This window comes from Pteropus alecto, unplaced genomic scaffold (assembly GCF_000325575.1).
Source record: "Pteropus alecto unplaced genomic scaffold, ASM32557v1 scaffold155, whole genome shotgun sequence".
Classification (NCBI taxonomy): Eukaryota; Metazoa; Chordata; class Mammalia; order Chiroptera; family Pteropodidae; genus Pteropus; species Pteropus alecto.
In genome coordinates this window covers 15169726-15189261 of record NW_006438113.1, presented here as the reverse complement: position 1 = coordinate 15189261, position 19536 = coordinate 15169726, and the positions used below count along the sequence as shown (strand labels likewise).

General features: G+C 34.8%; 1 protein-coding gene across 10 annotated transcripts in view; it reads right to left on the bottom strand.

Moving 5' to 3' along the window:
* Positions 1-3377, bottom strand: part of HERC4 (HECT and RLD domain containing E3 ubiquitin protein ligase 4) — a 122166-nt gene extending 118789 nt beyond the window's left edge. For 5 of the 10 annotated variants that reach the window (XM_025049383.1, XM_025049387.1, XM_025049389.1 and 2 more), the window contains exons 1-3: positions 3038-3377; positions 1734-1764; positions 984-1288 (exon numbers count right to left, since the gene is read on the bottom strand). In XM_025049383.1, coding sequence (XP_024905151.1) covers positions 984-1209 — 226 coding nt within the window. In that variant the 5' untranslated portion in view covers positions 1210-1288; positions 1734-1764; positions 3038-3377. Of the gene's footprint in view, positions 1-983; positions 1289-1733; positions 1765-3021 lie in introns of those variants that run through there. The other 5 variants (XM_025049384.1, XM_006915584.3, XM_025049385.1 and 2 more) reach the window with 5 other exon arrangements.
* Between the last annotated feature and the right edge of the window lie 16159 nt (positions 3378-19536).

Genomic DNA, 19536 nt, shown 5'->3' with positions numbered 1-19536 from the left:
AATGCCTTAATATCTTAATATTTTATATCTACATTTATTTCTCAAAAGTAGACTAACACTAGAAATCTCTTAAATAATGAAGTTGTGAAGAAAAATAACTGCCACAGAAAATACTTAAGTGCCACATGTTAAAGTTAAAAGAAGAACCTAAATCAGTACAGTTGCAGTCTTATCTGAATTTATCACCTTAAGGGTTAATTTTTAGTTATCATAATTAAAGAAAAATTCACATAACAATGATATTTTTAAGTGTGGTAATATTTGAGATTAAAATATGTATAACCAGGAAAACAGAACATAAAAATGTGACCGACCAAATTCCTCAAAATTTTCATTACCCTACAAATTATTTTAAACTTAGCTTATATGGCTACTACAAAATCAGGACATCTCATAGTCACAAAACTTTTAATAGCTAGTGCTGCTACTTGAAACTTGATGATTAGGGGAATAAATGATATTTCAAACTAAGCCAAATAAAATTATATATTTAAAATAATACAACAGGGAGAAAAATAGAAGAATTAGGATACATTTTAGAAAAGTAAAAAGCTTTCATCTTAATTTTTTTTCTTTCCAATATATAGAACACAACACATTAAATTATGCATTTAAAATCGGCCCAATGTGGCTGAACAGAACTTCTATTAAAGAAGACCTACATAGTGTATACTCTATACTTATATGCTCTGTATCAACTATCTATATTCTGCAGACTGGTTTTCTCTATTGTTTTACACCACCATAATTATGTTCTGAAACCAAAGCTTTATACAATAAGAGTTTATAATAGTAGTTAAACAAGGAAACCACAAAATAATTAAAGTACTTAGAAGCATGCAAATGTCAAGGATATATTTAACTCCTGATTTGCTTTTAAAGCTTGATAAAAATATGGGTTTAGGATTAGAGAAATTATTTGATATTTCAAACTTAAATGATATAATTATTAGAAATACCAAACAAAAGAATTTTCAACTTACCTGGTTTCTTTCTGGATTTTTCATGACCTAGTTGTCCTAGATCATTACATCCACATGTGTACACTGTTCCGTCATCCAGAACAAATACAGTGTGTCTGAGTCCACATCCAACATCTCGGACCTTTTTATTTATAAAAAAGTCACTTTTTCTGGGCTCTAGTACAATTTCTTCATCAATTCCACCCAAACCTAGCTGTCCAAAAGATGCATTTCCCCAGCACAACATGTTTGTAATTCTTTTGGTCTTCCAGTTTCAATAAAAAACTCCCTTCTGAAACACTGGAAAGTTGGAGGTATCTCTAGGTCTGAGGAGAGGAAAAAAAAGTTAATAGAACTTCAAAGAAAACATGATGTATCACTGCTTTTTCAAGTGCTAGGCTACAATAATCAGTATACAGTAAACATTAAATCTATTTTATGCTACATAAGTATCATTCAGTTTCAAAAACCAATCAGTTGTATTTTAAAAAATATATCATATATAGAAACGTCTAGAAAAAATACATCACTCTCCATGTTTCTTTGCAAAAAAGGTATTTAGTTTTTACTTTTTGTCTTGTGACAATCTAGTGGAAATATTAAGTACATTGATGAGATTAATTTGTTTTAAATAATATCAATAGAAGAATAAGACATTTATTCACTGTCCCAAAAATCAAGTATTTACACAGTGAAAAGCTTAGCCAACTACAGAAATGTAAAATTCTGAAATCTCCCTCAAGGCACAGAATTAAACCTTCTAAAACCTACCTCCACATCAACAGAAAACTGAAGTTCTTATCTGTAATAGAAACAAAACCAACAATAGAAACTTTAAATCTCCCACAATTTAAATGACTCTTCCAATTATTCTTGTCAATAGGCCCTAGAGAAAATTATGGTTCTCTCGTCAAGCCTTGATCTTAACAATCGCCTCCAAAGATGATACTTAAAATACAAATTAAAATACACTCCGAACTCACTACAAATTTAACTTTAAAACTAAATCAATGTACATAACTATAATAGAAAAAAATGCAGTTTAAATATCAAGATTCTCTCCAAAATTCAGTATTTTCAATTATGAGTAGTAACAGCAACTGAAAAATATCCCTTCCTGGGCAATCTATATCTATCTATGCCTCCGAAACAATTATTTGAAGATGGAAAACAACTGCAAAATACCCCCGGCATTGCTGATTTTTCAAGAATAGAAATGGGGGCTGGGACATTGATAGTTTAGTGGCGAAATGTATAGAACTTTCCAGTACACTGGGTATTTCTTCGTTCGTAAAAACATAGATAAGAGTCCACCTCATCTAAACCTACACAGATCTTTAAACACATTGCGTTACTAAATAACAATTATAAGAAGTCAATCTTATTCTTGTTGTAAGTGACCCACATCCCTTACACAAAACTTGAGAAGTTTCAAAACCCAACTTTACTACATTCGGGCTAGCAAAGCTGTCCCATTCCATGACTCTATCCATTCACAGAAGTTTGATTTCATTCTTTTGGGACATCAGAACTCGACAGTTCCCGAGAGTTCTTCACTGTCTCCCCGTTTTTGTTTGTTTGTTTGAAGAGAAGCCAGAAAAATACCCCTTGATTTCAGCACAGAAGGTTTAACTATCCTTTTCTTTTAAAAGTCAGAAGGGGTACAGGAAAGGCGTCCTCAGGCCAGCAACAGGTAGGGGGATGAGAGGCAGTTGTTAATCCCATCATTCCCTGAACATGCACTCAGACCAGCGCCGGGGACCGGGGGAGAAAAATCGTCTGCACACACCCAACCTCGCCGGCCGCCCGCCCGCCCGCTCGCAGAAGCCGCAGAAACCAGCGGACGAGGCTCGACACCTCCGCTGCCCTCAGTCCGAGGGGGCCCTTCCCCAGGGAGGTGCGACATTCTAGCCCCCCGGCCAGGGAGCCCCGACGCTGCCCTCGTCCCCCGCCCCCCACCGCGAGGAAGCGCTGAGAAAGCACCCTGCGCCAGGCTGGCCTGTATCCGCCCAGCCCGGCCTGCCCCCTCCCTAGTGCCGTCACATGCCCCCGAACCCACCGGGGCAACGACTCACTCGGCCCCTCAAAGCAGGGGAAGCTCAGGGCGACGGAGGGCGGAGGCTCTCCAGAAAGCTAGGCAGCGCGGCAGCCGAGGCAGGTCTCCAGCCTGGAACCTCCTCTTTTAACCAGTGGCGGCGAACACCAGGGCTCCTCCGGCGTCGGTGACTCTGCTCGCTGCTCCACTCCCCGGCTCCTATTAAACTTTACCGGGTTCCTCAGAGGAAAGCAGCCGCCACCGCTGTCCAGTCCGGAGACAGCCGTCAGCGACCCGGATGGAGCGGGAGGGGAAGGACAGGAGGCGAGCGGGGCGGAGAGCACGAAGGGTGGGGAGAGTTGGGGGAGAGACTGGGGAGGAGAAGGGAGAGGGGGAGGTGGCTAGGCGAGGGAGGGGGAGGGGCCGGCCGGAAGTGAACTGGGGAGCACGCGCGAGCCCGCCCACTTCCCCGCCCGCGCGACTGCGCCGGAATCCTCCCAGGGCACACCGACCCGGGCGCCTGCGTGGTGTGCCGATTTACGTTGCTTTGAGAAGTAAATGCCAACCACCGAAGTTGGAGTTTGCGAAGACCCACGGAGGTGTGGGCATTTTTCTTTTAACAACGCTATAGCGTGTATAAGAGTCTTGTAGCTAAGAAAATCACTTTTGGTTGTTCTGATTGTCTTTCTGCTTCTAGGTTCCAGTCTATACTACCTTTTTCCAAAGAGAATGTGAAGTAGCAGATGGAACATCACACATATGATTATAAAAGTGGTAACCTTTTATTTTATCCCCTAGTCTGAACTGAAGCTAATCTGAGGGGGCCAAGTATATTCATAGTAGTGTCTGAAGCTACTGGCATTAAAGGTAAGCACCTCCAGTTAAGGTCCTGATACAGCTATGGCTGCCACCACTTTCTGCAGTCTTTTTAGAAGATAAACTTATATCGCAGAATCTCCTTCATGCAGAGAAAAATTAATGCATATGGCTAGACTAGAGTCTCTGCTTTATAAGAACGAAGTCCGGATTTCCTAGGTCAATCTTCTTAACACAATGTCTAAAAAAAGAGGAAAACTTGAAACAAGGCACTCTTGATAATTTGTTAGACTTTGCCAGAACCTGCGACTTGAGCATGGAGAATTCCTCAGTAGGTCATATTTCTGAATCTCGTAAGGTATAGTCCAGATTAGTAAATGTCTGATCGCGAATATGTATGTGTATCAGTTTCCTAGGGCTGCTGTAACAAAATAGCACAAAATGGATAGCTTAAAACAACAGAAATCTATTGTCTTGCAGTTATGGAGGCCAAAAATTCGAAATCAAGGTAGCGGCAGGAGTGATTCTCATTTGAGTTCTCAGAGCTTTCCATACTTCCCTCCTAGCTTCTCTGGTGGTTGCTGACAATCTTTGGCATTCACTCCAATCCCTTCCACCTCTACATACATAGACATAATCTTTGAGTTCACAGGTACTACTTTATACCATAGAAGACAGAGTCTGAACTGCTGGACAGCTATCTCTGCCACATGGATATATTTCTCTCTGGAATATTTTTAAAGATGATAGGTCTTGCTTGTAGAAAGTGGAATGGACATTTCTAGATGTACCTTTTAATCTATGAAACTGTGCAAGATCTTAAAAAGTAGTCTATGATTATCTTTAAGGTGAGACAACTATAGGATCAGAAGGTTATTAAGATAATATAAATTTCTTGCATAAAAGCAGCATGAGATTGATGAGAAGTATGGCCTCTGGTGCTCATTTGTCTGAATTCAGAGCCTGAGCCTACAGGCCACCTCAAACTTCTGTCCTATCCTCCCAAACACACCTACAGACATTTACTAATGGTCTGTTTTACAGAAAATTATTTCTCAGTTACAATTTCTCTAAATGGGGGTTGTTAATAATTCATATTTCACTAGGTTGTGAGGATTTAATAAGCTAACATGTACAGTGCCTTGTATCTTGCAAGTGTTTTATAAATGATAGCTGCTGTTATTACTAACATCTCTTGTGAGCTACAAATAATAAAAGAACTTTTGGGAAAGGATTCTATATCACCAATAAAGAAGTAATTTTAATTTAGAACAAAGAAATTGTTTTACCTATTGTATTATTTTCATTAAAATAATAATGTTAAGACTGTTGAGACACCACTAAAATAGTTATTCATTCTGTCCCACTCTTACCCTTACTCCCTTCCATCTATCCATATTGCTGATCATGGACCTCATCTCACTTCCTTCATTCAAGTCTCTACTCATGTCATCTCTCCAGTATTACCTGACCACCCTATCTATAAAACCACCCCTTCACTCTCTATAATCCTATACTGTTATATTTTCTTGCATGTCCATTATATTTTATATCCACCATCATATACATTTTATTATATAATTCATAAATGTATAATACATATTATATTACATATGTCACATAGATAAATAAAAAATAGATAATCAATTATATATAATCTACAAATATATATTATAAAGATAAATATATAAGTATTTGTTGCTTCTACTAGAATGAAAACTCCATAAAGGCAGGGATTTTGTCCGTTTTGCTCAATGCTGTATTCCCCAATATCTTGAACAGTTTCTGGCTGACAGCATGTGCTCAAAAATTATTTATTGAATTAATTAATGGTGCTAGCAGCATTTTAAATTATCACAACCTTTTTATAAATAAATTTGACAACGTTTCAAGAGGCAGTAAATTTCACTTAACAATAGTTAATAATAATAGCAGTATTTATTGTAAGACATTGCATTAAACTACTCACTTGTATTATATCACTTCTTGGATCCTGTCCTAAGGAAATACAAGATGCATTTAACAAAACTTTATTAGTACCTACTATGTGCCACTCTCCCAATTCTCATAAAAGAGATAAAAACAAAAAGGTAGAAAAATTAAAGTATGAACAAAGATTTTATTGTAAAGTTATCTCTAGTAGCAAAAATTTAAAATAACCTAAGTTCCAACAATGGGGAAATGGAATCTGTGGCAAGGTTAATCTTTTTATTGTTAACTTTGAAAGGACAGAATGGTACTGTTCAAAATTGCCACCAAATCACAGATTTCACCTTGACCGGACAACTAGAACAGCTTCCTCTAGTGATTTTACCCACTTCTGCTTTCCAAAGTTAGAGCCTTAATTTAATCAAGCAATCAGCATGGCCACACTTCCTTAGATCCTTCATTAAGTCCCTCCAACTGGAGAGTTCTGCTTTTTTCATTCACAGTCATTTCTTCTCCTTGGCCTTTGACCTACCATTGCAGCTTCAGCTTGAAATGTATACAATGCAGATCTTTCACAAGATTCTTCAACAAGTATTTACTGGGTAGCTACTCTGTGCTGCCTTCGCAATTTTAGTAGTAGAGATAGAAAAAAAACGAGTAGGCAGCCAAATAAAAGTATTTCAAATTTTAATAAATACTAAGGATACAAACAAGGGGTAGAGATGGAAAATAGTAGAGAAAGTCCTTGAAATAGCATGGATAGTGAAGCCCTCAATGGAGGAATTGCTATTAAAACTGAAAACAGAGAGAAAGATAAAACCCTGTGAAGAGAGGATTGAGAAAACATTCTAGGGGGAGGGAGCAAAGCAAAGCCCTTGAGGGAGGAAAGAACTTGGCATTTTCCAGGAACCGAAAGAAAATTAGAATAGATAAAGCCTTAGAATAGATAAAGCGCAGGGGCACTGGATATGTTTGGTTATAGGCCATCAGAGTCCAGATCAAGTAGGATACTTTAAAGAGTTTTATTCTAAGTACTGCTCAAAGGTTTTAAGCCAGGAGAAGGGGCAAGAAAAGGATTACATTTGCTGCTGAACTAAATAGATTGCTGAATTAGAGGAGGATCAAAATGAAGGAAGTTAGATTATTTAGCAGGCTTTTGCAATAATCCAAATGAGAGATAATAGTGGTGAGGATTAAGGTGGTTGTGATGGAAGTAAAGATGAAGTGAGTGAAATGGGAGAAGGAACTCTATTCTGCCACATAAATGAGAATGCATGGAAGAGAATTTGGCCCTTCTTTTTAATAGATGCAAGCAAAACAATTTTACACCACCTAATCTATGGCATAAAGAATAATAATTCTGGATGTTTATTATAGAATCCTTCTCAACATTCATTCTCACAATTATACTAACCTCCTTTCCTGGTCCAAATTTATATCCTGGTTTCTATTCCTACATAGTATCCCAGTGTGAAATAGTAGTAATGTTCATGTGAATATCAAACATTTTTTTAAATGCTCTCTTTTTATAACTCTCTATAACTTCTTTGTGTTTGTTTTTCTTCCCCTAATTACAGGAATTCAACTGGCATTCAAACAGGCATAAGCTTGAAAAATCACATGTAATGTGGCCCTTGACCAGTATGTGGGGATATGGTCATGCCTTTGAAATTACTATGTGATTACTCTAGTTACTATACTTTCTGAACAGAGAAAGTGCTCAAAATGCCGTTTCTTTTTTGTAACAATAGAGAATGAAAATTGTTTTTAAAAACAAAGACTCAACTGTATGATAAACTACGCTTTAAAATTAATTTTATCCCACAGCAACCATAAGACGAGGATTGTGCGAGTTCTAATAATAAGCATCACTAAAGTAACACAGTATGAAGTATGGGATCTATACTTATATGAATCTTTTTTAAGTCTATGTCTTTTTCTTTCAAAGAAAACAATAGCAATAAAGAGGAGGAATCTCAACTACTGGCGCTTAATAGTCAAACTTTTAGATAGCAAATTGAACTATTTTGTTGATACTGATTTCAAAGGGTCTTATAAAGATATCTGAGGTTGGAAAGTTATAAATTTAGCTGTCAGAAATATAAAATCTGGAAAGTTCACTTTGTTTTCTTCCTTGTGCCAGGTCCCATACAAACCTAAATCAGCAATATAACTTTTATCAAGTCAAAGGGCAAGATTATATATATACATATATTACACATATATATGCACACACACATATATACACACAAACACAAATATATGCAGACACATACATATATACAAAATATACATATATGTATATACTTGAGTGGCATGTCTCACTGCCCTAAAATAGTAGGATCAGGAGTAAAATTAATCATACAGGTCTACAGGTCTTTGTCAAATTAACAGTAGTACTTCCTTGAATAGAAATTAGGCACAGCATGATTATCTTCATCTATCGAAACCTTTATTAATAACTTTCAAAGTAATGTATAAAGGAAATAGCCTTGCTGAGCATCTTATTTGATGATCACTTTTTATAAGGGGAATTGACAACACATTTCAGATTCCTAATTAAGCATTAAAAATCTTATAAAAGCAGCACAGAGGATCACAAAATAGCTGACATCCAGAAATAAATAAAATACAAGCATTTTTGTCAATAGATTGTCATTGGAGTTTGAAAATGTATTTTTATAGTCTCAGTGTAAGATTCAGTAGCCTGAAGGAACAGTTGAGAAGAAGTGACTGGAAAGAACGTTCCTAGGAGAAAAATTATAGCTGTCACTTCCACATGACCTTAGTACAGTTTATTAAAATGACAAAAATGTTTACCCAAGAAAAATGCCATGCAGTCTAAGTTGCTGTTTTACTTTTTTAAAAAAGGAGAAATACTATTTGTTAATACAAGGATATTAAGAGCTGAATTGAAGTGTTTTGAGCTGTTCGTTTCCAACAAACAACGAACTTCATTTGTGCAGTCTTTAAAAGGAAGAATTACCTAGCAAGTTAACTTCCAGAGAATAGCTTCCAAACTGTCCCCATTCACAGGCTTTGATAGTGGTGACAATCAAATTGAAATCCTGTGGTAAAGTGAATGTTAGAATTGTTCTTAGTATGGAAATCATCTCTTTTTTTTTTAAAGTACTGCATTATCAGAGAATATAATTACCAGCATACTTCATTTTATTATGCTTCACTTTATTGCGCTCCACAGGTGTTGCTTTTTTTTTTTTTTTTTTTTAAATAAAACCAAAATAAAACCTTCCATCGCAAAAACTTGCAACTTGGAACTGAACAGCAGGAGTGCGGCAGTGGTGGGGTGCCACCACCCTGTCGCTTGCAGGCTAGTTTTGATTGGGCTGCAGAAAAGGAAAACAGGAAGCCGAAAACAAGGCCAATGACGAAAAACTGAAAAACAAGGCCAATGACAAAAAACTGAAAGAACTCTATGAGCTCTACAAAGAATCTGCAATTGGAGACATTCATATTGAGCTTCCAGGAATGTTAGATTTAAAAGACAAAGCTAAGTGAGAAGCATGGAACCTCCAAAAAGATTATCAAAGGCAGATGCCACGAGTGCCTATATTTCTAAAGCAAAAGAGCCGGTTGAAAAATATGGAATTTAGAATTCATCATATGGGAAATTTTCCTTTTGAAGCCCTCGTTATATTATCATGACCTAACATTTAGGAAAGAAACGCTCTGTTAACACTGTATAACATGAATATTTTTGCTAGTAACATGAATTGTAGTCCTTAGAGATATGCTGAAAGTACATATTTAATGAAATTTTACTTGCTAAAAACAGGTGATTTTAAAAATTCTTTAAAAAAATTATTCTGATAGTATGCACAAAAACAATAATTGTTGGTTCTTTTACTTATCTGTTTTTCTACAATGAGTTAGTATTATTGGTATAATCAAAACAGTTTTTTAAGAATCAATAACAAGACTATTCCTTTGTTGCACCATTGTAATTTTGGAGTTCACACTGGTCAGAGCCTAATTCCAGCCCGGGTTCTAAGCCCTTATTCTGATTTGTTTACTAGGTGACCTAAGCAATTTACTTAACCTTGATAAGCCTCATCTGTAGAGCAGGAAAAAAAATATCAGTTTCACAGAGATGTAAGAATTGAATGAGATAACTGCAATTATCTTACCTTCATTTTAAAGTTTATGCTATATAAAACCTAACAACAATAAGCTAAGAAAAAATTTTTAAATAAGCTTATGAGTCTATAGCTCTTCAAAGAAAAAAAAAAGCCATCATGGGATTATCAATTATTTTTCTTTAAATTTTACATTTAAGACAACGAATCAAACTGAAATGTATCTAGTGATGATAAACCGTACAACTACTATTCCTCTTTTGCTGAGTTTTATCAGAGTGAAAATGTAGAGTCTAAATATTATATTAGCCATTCAATATTCAACCTTTCTTGCTGATACACAGGCTCTCTGAGATAGTCTCAGTTTAACAGTTCTAAAATCTGTTTGAGATTCTATAGTATAAAAATCCCCCCAAAACAGTGTACCTCTATTGCTTGCACACAGTTCAGGTTTGGTATGGCATGACCAGAAAGATAGGTTAATTTCATGTGACTTTTTTAAAAAATCTAGATTGACTAGATGAATTTCCAGGGGTTTATGCTGAGTGAAAAAAGCCAATCTCAAAAGTTTTCATATTGTCTAATCTCATTTCTGTAATTTTCTTGAAATGGCAGAATTATAGACCTAGAGGACAGAATCGTAATTGCCAAGGAGGAGGGATATAGGTGTGGCTGGCTATAAAAGGGCAGAAAGAGGGATGGAGCCTGTGGTCACTAAATGTTCTTTATCTTGACTGTATCAATGTCAATATCCTGGATGTGATGTTACAGTAGTGTTTTGTACAATGTTACATTGGGAGAAACTAGGTATCTCTGTATTATTTCTCACAACCACATGTAAACCAACAGTTATCTCAAAACAAAAATTTTAACTAAAAAAAAAGAGTACAAATTGCTTTATTGAGATATTTGCTTTATTATGGTGGTCTGGAACCAACCCCACAATATATCTGATATGTGCCTTACTTTCTTTATTGCAATGGTCCTTCCTCCCCCCGCCCCATATTATTGAGATATAATTGATTTATAACATTGTTTAAGTTTAAGGTATGTGATGAGATGATTTGATACACGTATTTATTGTGAAATGATTACCATGATAAGATTAATTAACACCTCCACCACCTCAAAAATCTTAGTAAGTTGAGTATTCAGATATGTCTTGTTATACAGATAGTCGTTATCTGTGCTTTGACTGCCAATAGCTTCTCAAGGTTCTTCAATCCCTCTGGCTCCATAGAATAGTAAAATGCTCAAGGAGATATAAAGGAGAACCTTGAGTTGCTGCTTAACATATCCATCTTATCTATTGCACTTGCATTTTTATATCTTTTAAATTCATAAGCAATTTGTTTCATTATGCTAATAACTTGTGAAGATGTAATTTCTTTCCTTTCTGGCCTAATTACTTAAACTTTCATCACTCCCTCTACTACCTCATTTGTAACTATCATCAGTTCCAGCCTAGACTTCTGCCACAACCTGTGGACTACCTGTAGTCTTGGCTCTTTGGTTCAACCACACTGCCACTGGAGTGACCTCTCTAAAATGTGGATTTGATCACATATCCTTAAAATCTTTTTCATCTAGGAATTCAACATCCTACATGATGAAGTCCTTAGCCTCCTCAGCAACATCATCCCTGCCGCATCACACCTTATCTTTTTTTTATAAGCTATGAAATATACTTTCTCATGCCTTTCTATGTTTTCTTTTTCTGTTATTCCTTCAATTTAGCAAGATTACCATTTTTCAAGACCTAGCTCAGACAGTTCTTTCTTTATGAAGACCTTCCCTGTCTGTGACAGTCGGGAGACACCCCGCCACACACACAATGCCCCCTGGCCCGATCTGTTGGAGAAATTGCCACATTACAACATAATCAATTGCCTGACTTCTCCTTCACTAGACTGCTAGCTCATGGTCAGGAACTCAGCTCTTTTTACCCTTGTATCCTCAAGAATAAACAAATACAAATCGTTTCATATTAGACGATTTAGTGGTCAAAATTTTTATCTTTGAATAATAAAATATGAGAAATAAATTGTTATAAAATGTTTATTTTACAAAATCTGTCAAAACAATGTCTCTAGGGAAAAAATATAATTAAGAAGCTCTCAGTGGAGAAGACCGTGAACATGTATATAAAAAAGATTCACTAAATATTCGTCAATTGAACAATTGTTCCTTGTTTAGATTATAATCTTGCTAAAGGGGTTGGGCGGGGGGAACCTGTGTTATACTTTTTTTTAATTCCATCCAAGGTCTAGCAGAGTGCTATGTTCATAGAATAATCTCAGGTCCATTTTTATTGATTAACTGAACAAGCAAATCCATTCACTATCAAAATCAAATCTCAACAGGAAGTTATAAGCCCTGCCTCTTTGAATATCTATGTATATTGAAATACCTTGTAAGCTCTTTGATGACAGGGGTTCTACTTATTGATTTTTATAGTCCCAGGTCTAACACAGAGCACAAAACACAGTGGAAGTTCGATAACTGTGTTCTCAAGATTATGTCAGTGAAATACACATCTGCTTTACTCATCATTGTATCTCTGTGACCTAAGGCAACATCTTATTCACAGTAAAAACCTAGTAAATATTTGTTAGATAGTCATAATTTGGAAATATCGCTACTGAAATGTACAACTAAAATCTAATATAAAAAGTTTTCCTTGGTCCCTTGGATTAAGGAATAAATTCAGATTAGAATAAGCATAATTCTGAAAGGTATTTTATTTATTACTATGAAATAACTCAACACCACAGAGGTAGGGAGGAGTTGAGAAAGAAGAGAGAGAAGTTGGAAACAAGTGAGGTGCAGAGGAGAAAATAGCTCCTCCGAGGGGAACCACATGCTCTGATACCCATGGCAGCCGCATGAGGAAGCAGCCTAAAATTAGCAGGATGGGCAAGCCCAGGAAGGGAAAACCACGGCAGCATTCCCTGCCCTCAACAAGTGAGGTGAGGGGCTGGGAGCCCCAGCGGAGCCCTGCTGAGCCTGTGGAGCTCCACTGCAGTTTGTGCCAGGTAAGGCCCTCCCTCAGGACTCACCCCGAAGGCGGGAAGGGGATAAAGCAAGAGATTTCTTGAGAGAATGCTGGGAATATTGAAAGATTTAATATTGCTTAATAAAGAGGTGCCTCCAGGAATCTAATGATTAAGTGAGCAATAAAAGTTTTCTTCTATCCATCCTCACCCAAGGTATTCATCTGAATCACGCCTTTTCAATTTGCGGAATTGAGGCTCTTTGGGGTATATAGGCACTGTTTTTGTCAAGTGTTAGAGTACAAGGAGGAGGCTGTCCTAGAACATTTATAAAATCTTAGGAATGAGGAAAGAGTACCTGCAAATGATATAAAAAAATGGATGAGATACTGCAGAGCCAAAAAGGAAATAGAAATAACAGAATTTGGTGGGCAACAGTTTGCTTTTTTATAGATGAAGTACACAGAATGGTTGAGCTAGTTGAGGACAGACAACAGAATCCTGAAGGGGGCCCGGATTTTCTTGGTGATGTTACTTCACAAAGAATTAGATCAGCAATTTATTTTATCATGCACATGAGTTATTCTCAGTCAAAGTATTTATCATTCTCCTTGGTTTCAATAAGTTCCTGTCTTCTGCACTGGAATTCATTTTTATATTATCTATTGCTTTTTTCATGTTACAACTCATTAATGGCGAAACCCTCCATTGCTATTAAGGTGTCTCACAGGGTTGATTTGAAGGGATTGCATAATTAGACAGCAGAAATTCAGAACTTTTAAAAAATTACAGCTTTATTGAGATATAGTCACATACTATACAATTAAATTATTGAAAGTGTACAATTCGATGGTTTTTAGTATATTTACAGAGTTTCTTAATCATTGACACAATCAATTTTAGAGCATTTCATCATCATCCTCTCAAAAAGCCCACACGCAATTGGCAGTCATACCTATTTGGATATTTCATATAAATGGAACATACGATATGTGTTCTTTCGTGAGCTTTTCTTTTCTTTTTCTTTCTTTTTCTCTTCTTTTTTAAGGGAATGCTTAAATGTGTAGCAAGAGAGGAGAAAAAGCTCTTCCATTGGGAGTATTAACTGTTGATTCATCACAAAAGGGAGCTGTCTTTGTCTCCAGTCTCCATTCTGAGTGACCATTTATAATCCAGTATTCTAAGATTATCTTGCTATCCTCGCACTTCAGTGCTATATAAAATTATATGATAAGTAAATGTTTTTTAGTAATGATGACTTTTATTTAATGATAATCTTGGGTATGACCTGATGGAATGAAATGTATCCATTTAGGATATCATTAGAGAACTTATATGGTACATATCTTAGGGTTTTAAAAAATAATAAAGGAAGTAAGATGTAGTGTGTCTAGAACAATGCCTTGCAAGTATTAGATTCTTAGTAAATAGCCTTTTTTTCCTCCGCCCTACTTTTAATATTAAACATTTAAACATACAGAGGAGATTTCAAGAAAATCTTAACCTAGCAGAGTGCTTTGAACATACTAGTTACTCAAATGCTTATTGAAACAGAGAAGGGAGATTCGGTCATGGGTATGCTTATTATACAGCTGTGACATTATTTCATAAAGGCTGTATAAAACAGTTTCATATGCTAGACTAGGAGGCACCAATTATAATTTTAAGTTCAAGCTGATATCAACTGCAATCTTGAATAACTAACTTACTTTCTCTGGTCCTCAATTCATCTACAACTCCAGATCCAGATATGCTGGATCATAGCTAAAATGCCATCTCCATTGTTTATACTGTAGAAATATTTTATGGGAAGATCTCCAAGACACACCTGCCTTATATTTATTTCATGCTAAATGTCACACATTGAATCATAGGATTGCTTCTTAGGAAAGTCCAGTGATTGACTATCATAAGATCTTGTAGTCTGTAATCACTTGGATGAAATTACCAGGTTCCATCATTTGGTCTTCAGCTATCCAAATTCAGAAACCTAACTTGTTTTTCAAAAATTCTTATAGCAATCCAGTCCTTTAGCAAAGCACTTATATTAACCAAACTCCCAAGAGAGTAACATAGCAGCCAGAATTCCAATTTGTTAATTTACAGTGAGAAAGATGGCTTTAGAACAAGCCAATATCATGTTCTCTTGTCAACATAATTTTCCTCTATAAGGAAATCTATTTTTTAAAAAAACTAAATTAAAATTAAAATGCTGCTGTATGAGCACAGATTGAAGCAAGACAAGTAATTGGTCATGGCATCTGGCAGTGCTGGACTGGGTCTCCCAGGTCCACCATCAAGAACAGATAAGGCTCTCTTAAATGAACTTTGCTGATTCTTTCTTCTTTGATTTCCTTTTCTTACTTGTCATTCTGAATACCTCCTCAAATATAGATATAGATGTAGATGTAGATGTAAATATAGACACACATATTTATATATCTACACATATTTTTGAAAGATAGGTACCATCAATTAGGCAATAACCAAATTTTGCTTTTTTCTTCCTTCTGGTGTACTAGAGGCTTTTTTTTTTTGGCTTGGGAGAAGACTTTCACTATTTTTTTCTCTCTATAATATACGCTTAATAGGATTTTTTTTTAAAGCACAGCTAAGAAAGAAATATGAGAGGAAAATCTCTCATAATTCTACTTCTTAGATAGAGTCATTTAACATTTTGGAATATTGTACTCCAGAATGTTAAAAAATAAAATAGGGTTTATGTCAACAATAATTAAGAAATAAATTCTAAATAAATAAATAAAACAGGGTCATATTATAAATACTGTTTTGAAAACTTTTTAAAATTTCATTTCTCATAATTATCTTTCCATATTAAGAACATTTATGTTGTTTCTAATTTTTTGCTACTACAGTTTTTTTATAAACATCCTCATAAATACATTAAAATATTAATTGTTCTCTTGAGGTTCCTAAATTTACATACATTAGTCATTTATGTTAATTTTCTATTTCAATTTTTAATGTTCAAAGTTCTCTACTTATGTCTCCAGGTGTTTCCTATAATAAGAAATTCATTTATATTTATATAACGCTTTTAAAAGTTTTTTCTATATATCACATTTAGATTTTAAATACTTTATATATTATCTTATGTTTATACTAATTGTAATCTGCAATAAATAATAGAGCCATTTTCTTCACTTTTCATAACTGAAAAGATGAGTTAACTGAAGCATAAGGAATAATTTTCTCAAGATCTTAGAGCTAATGAGAAAGAAAGCTGGGGCTAGAAGGTTCTTTTATTCTTACATCAGTGATTTCCAACTTGTGAGCAAGACCTCGGGAGGTTCATGAAGAAATTGTAAAGGGTCCTCAAATCCATGTATGTAAAAAGCATTGTCTGAAAACAGAATAAACAGTGCTTATTAGATAGTGTTACAATTAATAAAACATAAATTTGTTGAAAATAATATTAAATTAACGCTTGCTTTTTGTCATTATGTGTTTTCTAAGCCAATGTGTAAAAAATTATGTTTATTATCACTTGGGAGATCTACGACATTTTTTAATGTTGGACAGGCATCTTTGTACTTGAAAAAATTAGGAACCAGTGCTTTCGGCCTTGCTGGGGTTCACTGTGTTTGCTCTCAAGTATTATAAAATAGTTTAGAACTCTTGACAAAACATGCTATAAAAATATAGCCAGCAGTATTTTATCACAAATAAAATTTCCCCCATAATATATAAATTATGCCACCCTGAAATAATCTTACTGGATCTTGGTCTTTAGAACTTTCAAAGAAAACAAATGAACAAAATGGGTGATTGTAACTGTGTAAAGATATAAGATGTGAAAGAATTTGAGACATGAAACAGTAATTGCAAATAACTCTTTCTTGCCATAGTTTGCGGAAGTATCCCGAGCACTGTCAAGGCAGGAGAGCCGATCATAAATCACATTTTAGCCTAGAGGCCCTTGTCTCACATCTGGTACTAGCCATTTCACAACTCTATAAACTCAAAGAACCTAGAGCTAACCTAATGTGGATCCTCAAGGCAGAACCCTTAAAGAATCTTACTGCAGAGACTAATCAGAAGTGAACAATTTAAGGCATTTTTCTTTAAGCATTCTTTAAAAACACAAAACATCATAAGAGGTTACCTGGTACTACAAGTATTCATATTCAGAGGGACAGGAAATAGAATGGTGGTTGCCAAGGTCTGGGGGTAAAGAATGGGGAGTTATTGTGTAATAGGCAAAGAGCTTCAGTTTTGCAAGTGAAAAAAGTCGGGAGATAGAAGGTGATGATCCTTGCACAACATAAATGTACTTAATGCCACAGTACTGTACATTTAAAAATGGGTAGTATTGTTGGAGTTATTTTTGTTAAAAGGAAAATTTCTTGAATTTTGGTGGTTCAGTCTTTAAATCAAAATATTTTATTGACCTGAAATTACTCTTTTGTCTTCAGTTATAGCATGGCAGAATTTTAGTTTAGCTTTTCTTGGCCAAAAAGAAAGCATTCTAGAATCCTTTAGTAATGTGTTTTTCACATTACTTTAAAATAGCCTATTATTTATCTTTTAATATCAAAGTTTAGTGTCATTTTGTTCCTTTGCTAAGTGTCATACTTACTTTTCTGAAATAACACATTTTTAGTTTTTCATAGTTATTTTTCTAATTATAAAAGCATTACATATTGTTGGTAGAGAATTTGGGAAATATACGAAGGTAAAAATCAACTATAATGCCATCATGCATAGATAAACACTTATGTCATTTGGCATTTTTTCTATACTCATAAATATTTCTGATTATAGACTGGGAGTATATTCTTTTATCTCAACTTTTTTTCAATAATAATTGAATAATAATTTAGTATTTCTGCTTTAAAATGTTGTTTAGGGATATTGTTAATGATAATTTAACATTTCATCATTTCAATGTGCCAAAATTTGTGGGTTTTTTTAGAATTTATTTCCAGATTTTTGTTATAATTAATGCTGCCATGAACATATATATAAATTGAGTCTTTTTTGCATCTGTTTATTTTTTTAGGAAAAAGAACATCTTTAATTTCAGCAAATATATTAGGAACGATAGCTAAATTTATTTTTAAAATTTCAAGCAGTTATACCTCACTTTACAAAGTTGATAAGCCCATAATAAAATACTTGCAAATGTACTTATTTGCAAGTTTTTGAGTATAATGTAATGAATGTCATTTAAAAGAGATATATATTATACCACAATTAAAAATAAATACAGTTTTAAAAAAAGAATAGGTTACCTGGAGATCAGATTTTGAAATAGATTTTTCACCATATCAAAATAGAACAGAATTATGCTAAAACTTTTCAAATTTTCTTAGTATGAATTTGATTCAGAGATGGATAAAAGATAATATATAGAAGTCAACTAATACTTCTAATAATTCCTAAATCATATCATTTTACATATGTGGACACAATTCACCAAAACTTGAAAATAAATAAAATAGTGATCTATGCAAATAATAACTCTTAATACTGACATTTCTTTTATAGTACAGTAAATCTTCACTTAACTTAGTCAATAGGTTCTTGGAAACTGCAACTTTAAAGGAAAACAATTTTACCATACACTAATAGATATAAGTAAGAGTTTAGTTCTTATGGAGTATTTCTGGTCACAAAAAATATAACCAAAGTTCTAAATAAAGAACCAAAACACTTCCAATACTAAACGTTGAAATAAATGTGAGCTATACATATATTAAGAAAGATTAATAAAAACAAGTAAGATCATAATTTTCTAACCCTCTTATTCCAGTTCAGGGTCGCAAGTGGTCAGAGCCTATCCTGGCATCTAAGGCCTGGCAAGTCAGGCATCCACCATGGACAGGAGGCTCTTCCATCTCAGGGTGCATCACACTCACACTCATACTTACTTAGACAATGTAAACACACTAGTTCAGCCCAAGTTCACATCTTTGGGATGTGAGAGGAAACCAGAGTCCTTGAAGAAAAACCATGCAGACATGGGGTGAATGTATAAACTCCACACAGACAATGCCTCCCTGATCCAATTGTTTTTTTTCTCATTAACGTTATAAGGAAATATTGAAATGACATTGAATGAAATGACGTTATTCAAGGACCGGTATTAAGTTGTGTGACTCTAAATAGTTAACTATTCTTTTTGTATATCAGTTTCCTCATATGTAAAATATGAGTATTTAAAGCAAATCTGACAGAACTCATGAGAAATAGTTAATAAAATACCATAAAACACTTTTCAAATACAGTTTTAATATGTTAGGACATTTAAATAACAGTATTTTTATTTGTTTGTTTGTTTGTTTGTTTGTTTAACATTTTATTTTTTTATTTTCCCCCTTTCCCCTTCTCCCCTCCCTTCTGGTAACCATTAGTCCATTGTCCATGTCCATGAGTCTCTGTTTATTTGTCCTGTTCATTTGTTGGTTTTAGGTTTATATCCCACATAAGTGATATGTGATTTTCAACTTTTTCTGTCTGGCTTATTTAGCTTAGTGTGATTATTTCAAGGTCCATCCATGTTGTCGTAAATGGCAGTATTTGGTCTCCTCTTATGGCTGAGTAATATTCCATTGTATATATGTACCACAGCTTCCATATTCAATCTTCTATCGTAGGACACTTTGGTTGCTTCCATGTTCTGGCCACTGTGAATAATGCTGCTTTGAACATTGGTGTGCAAATATCTTTTCGAATATGAG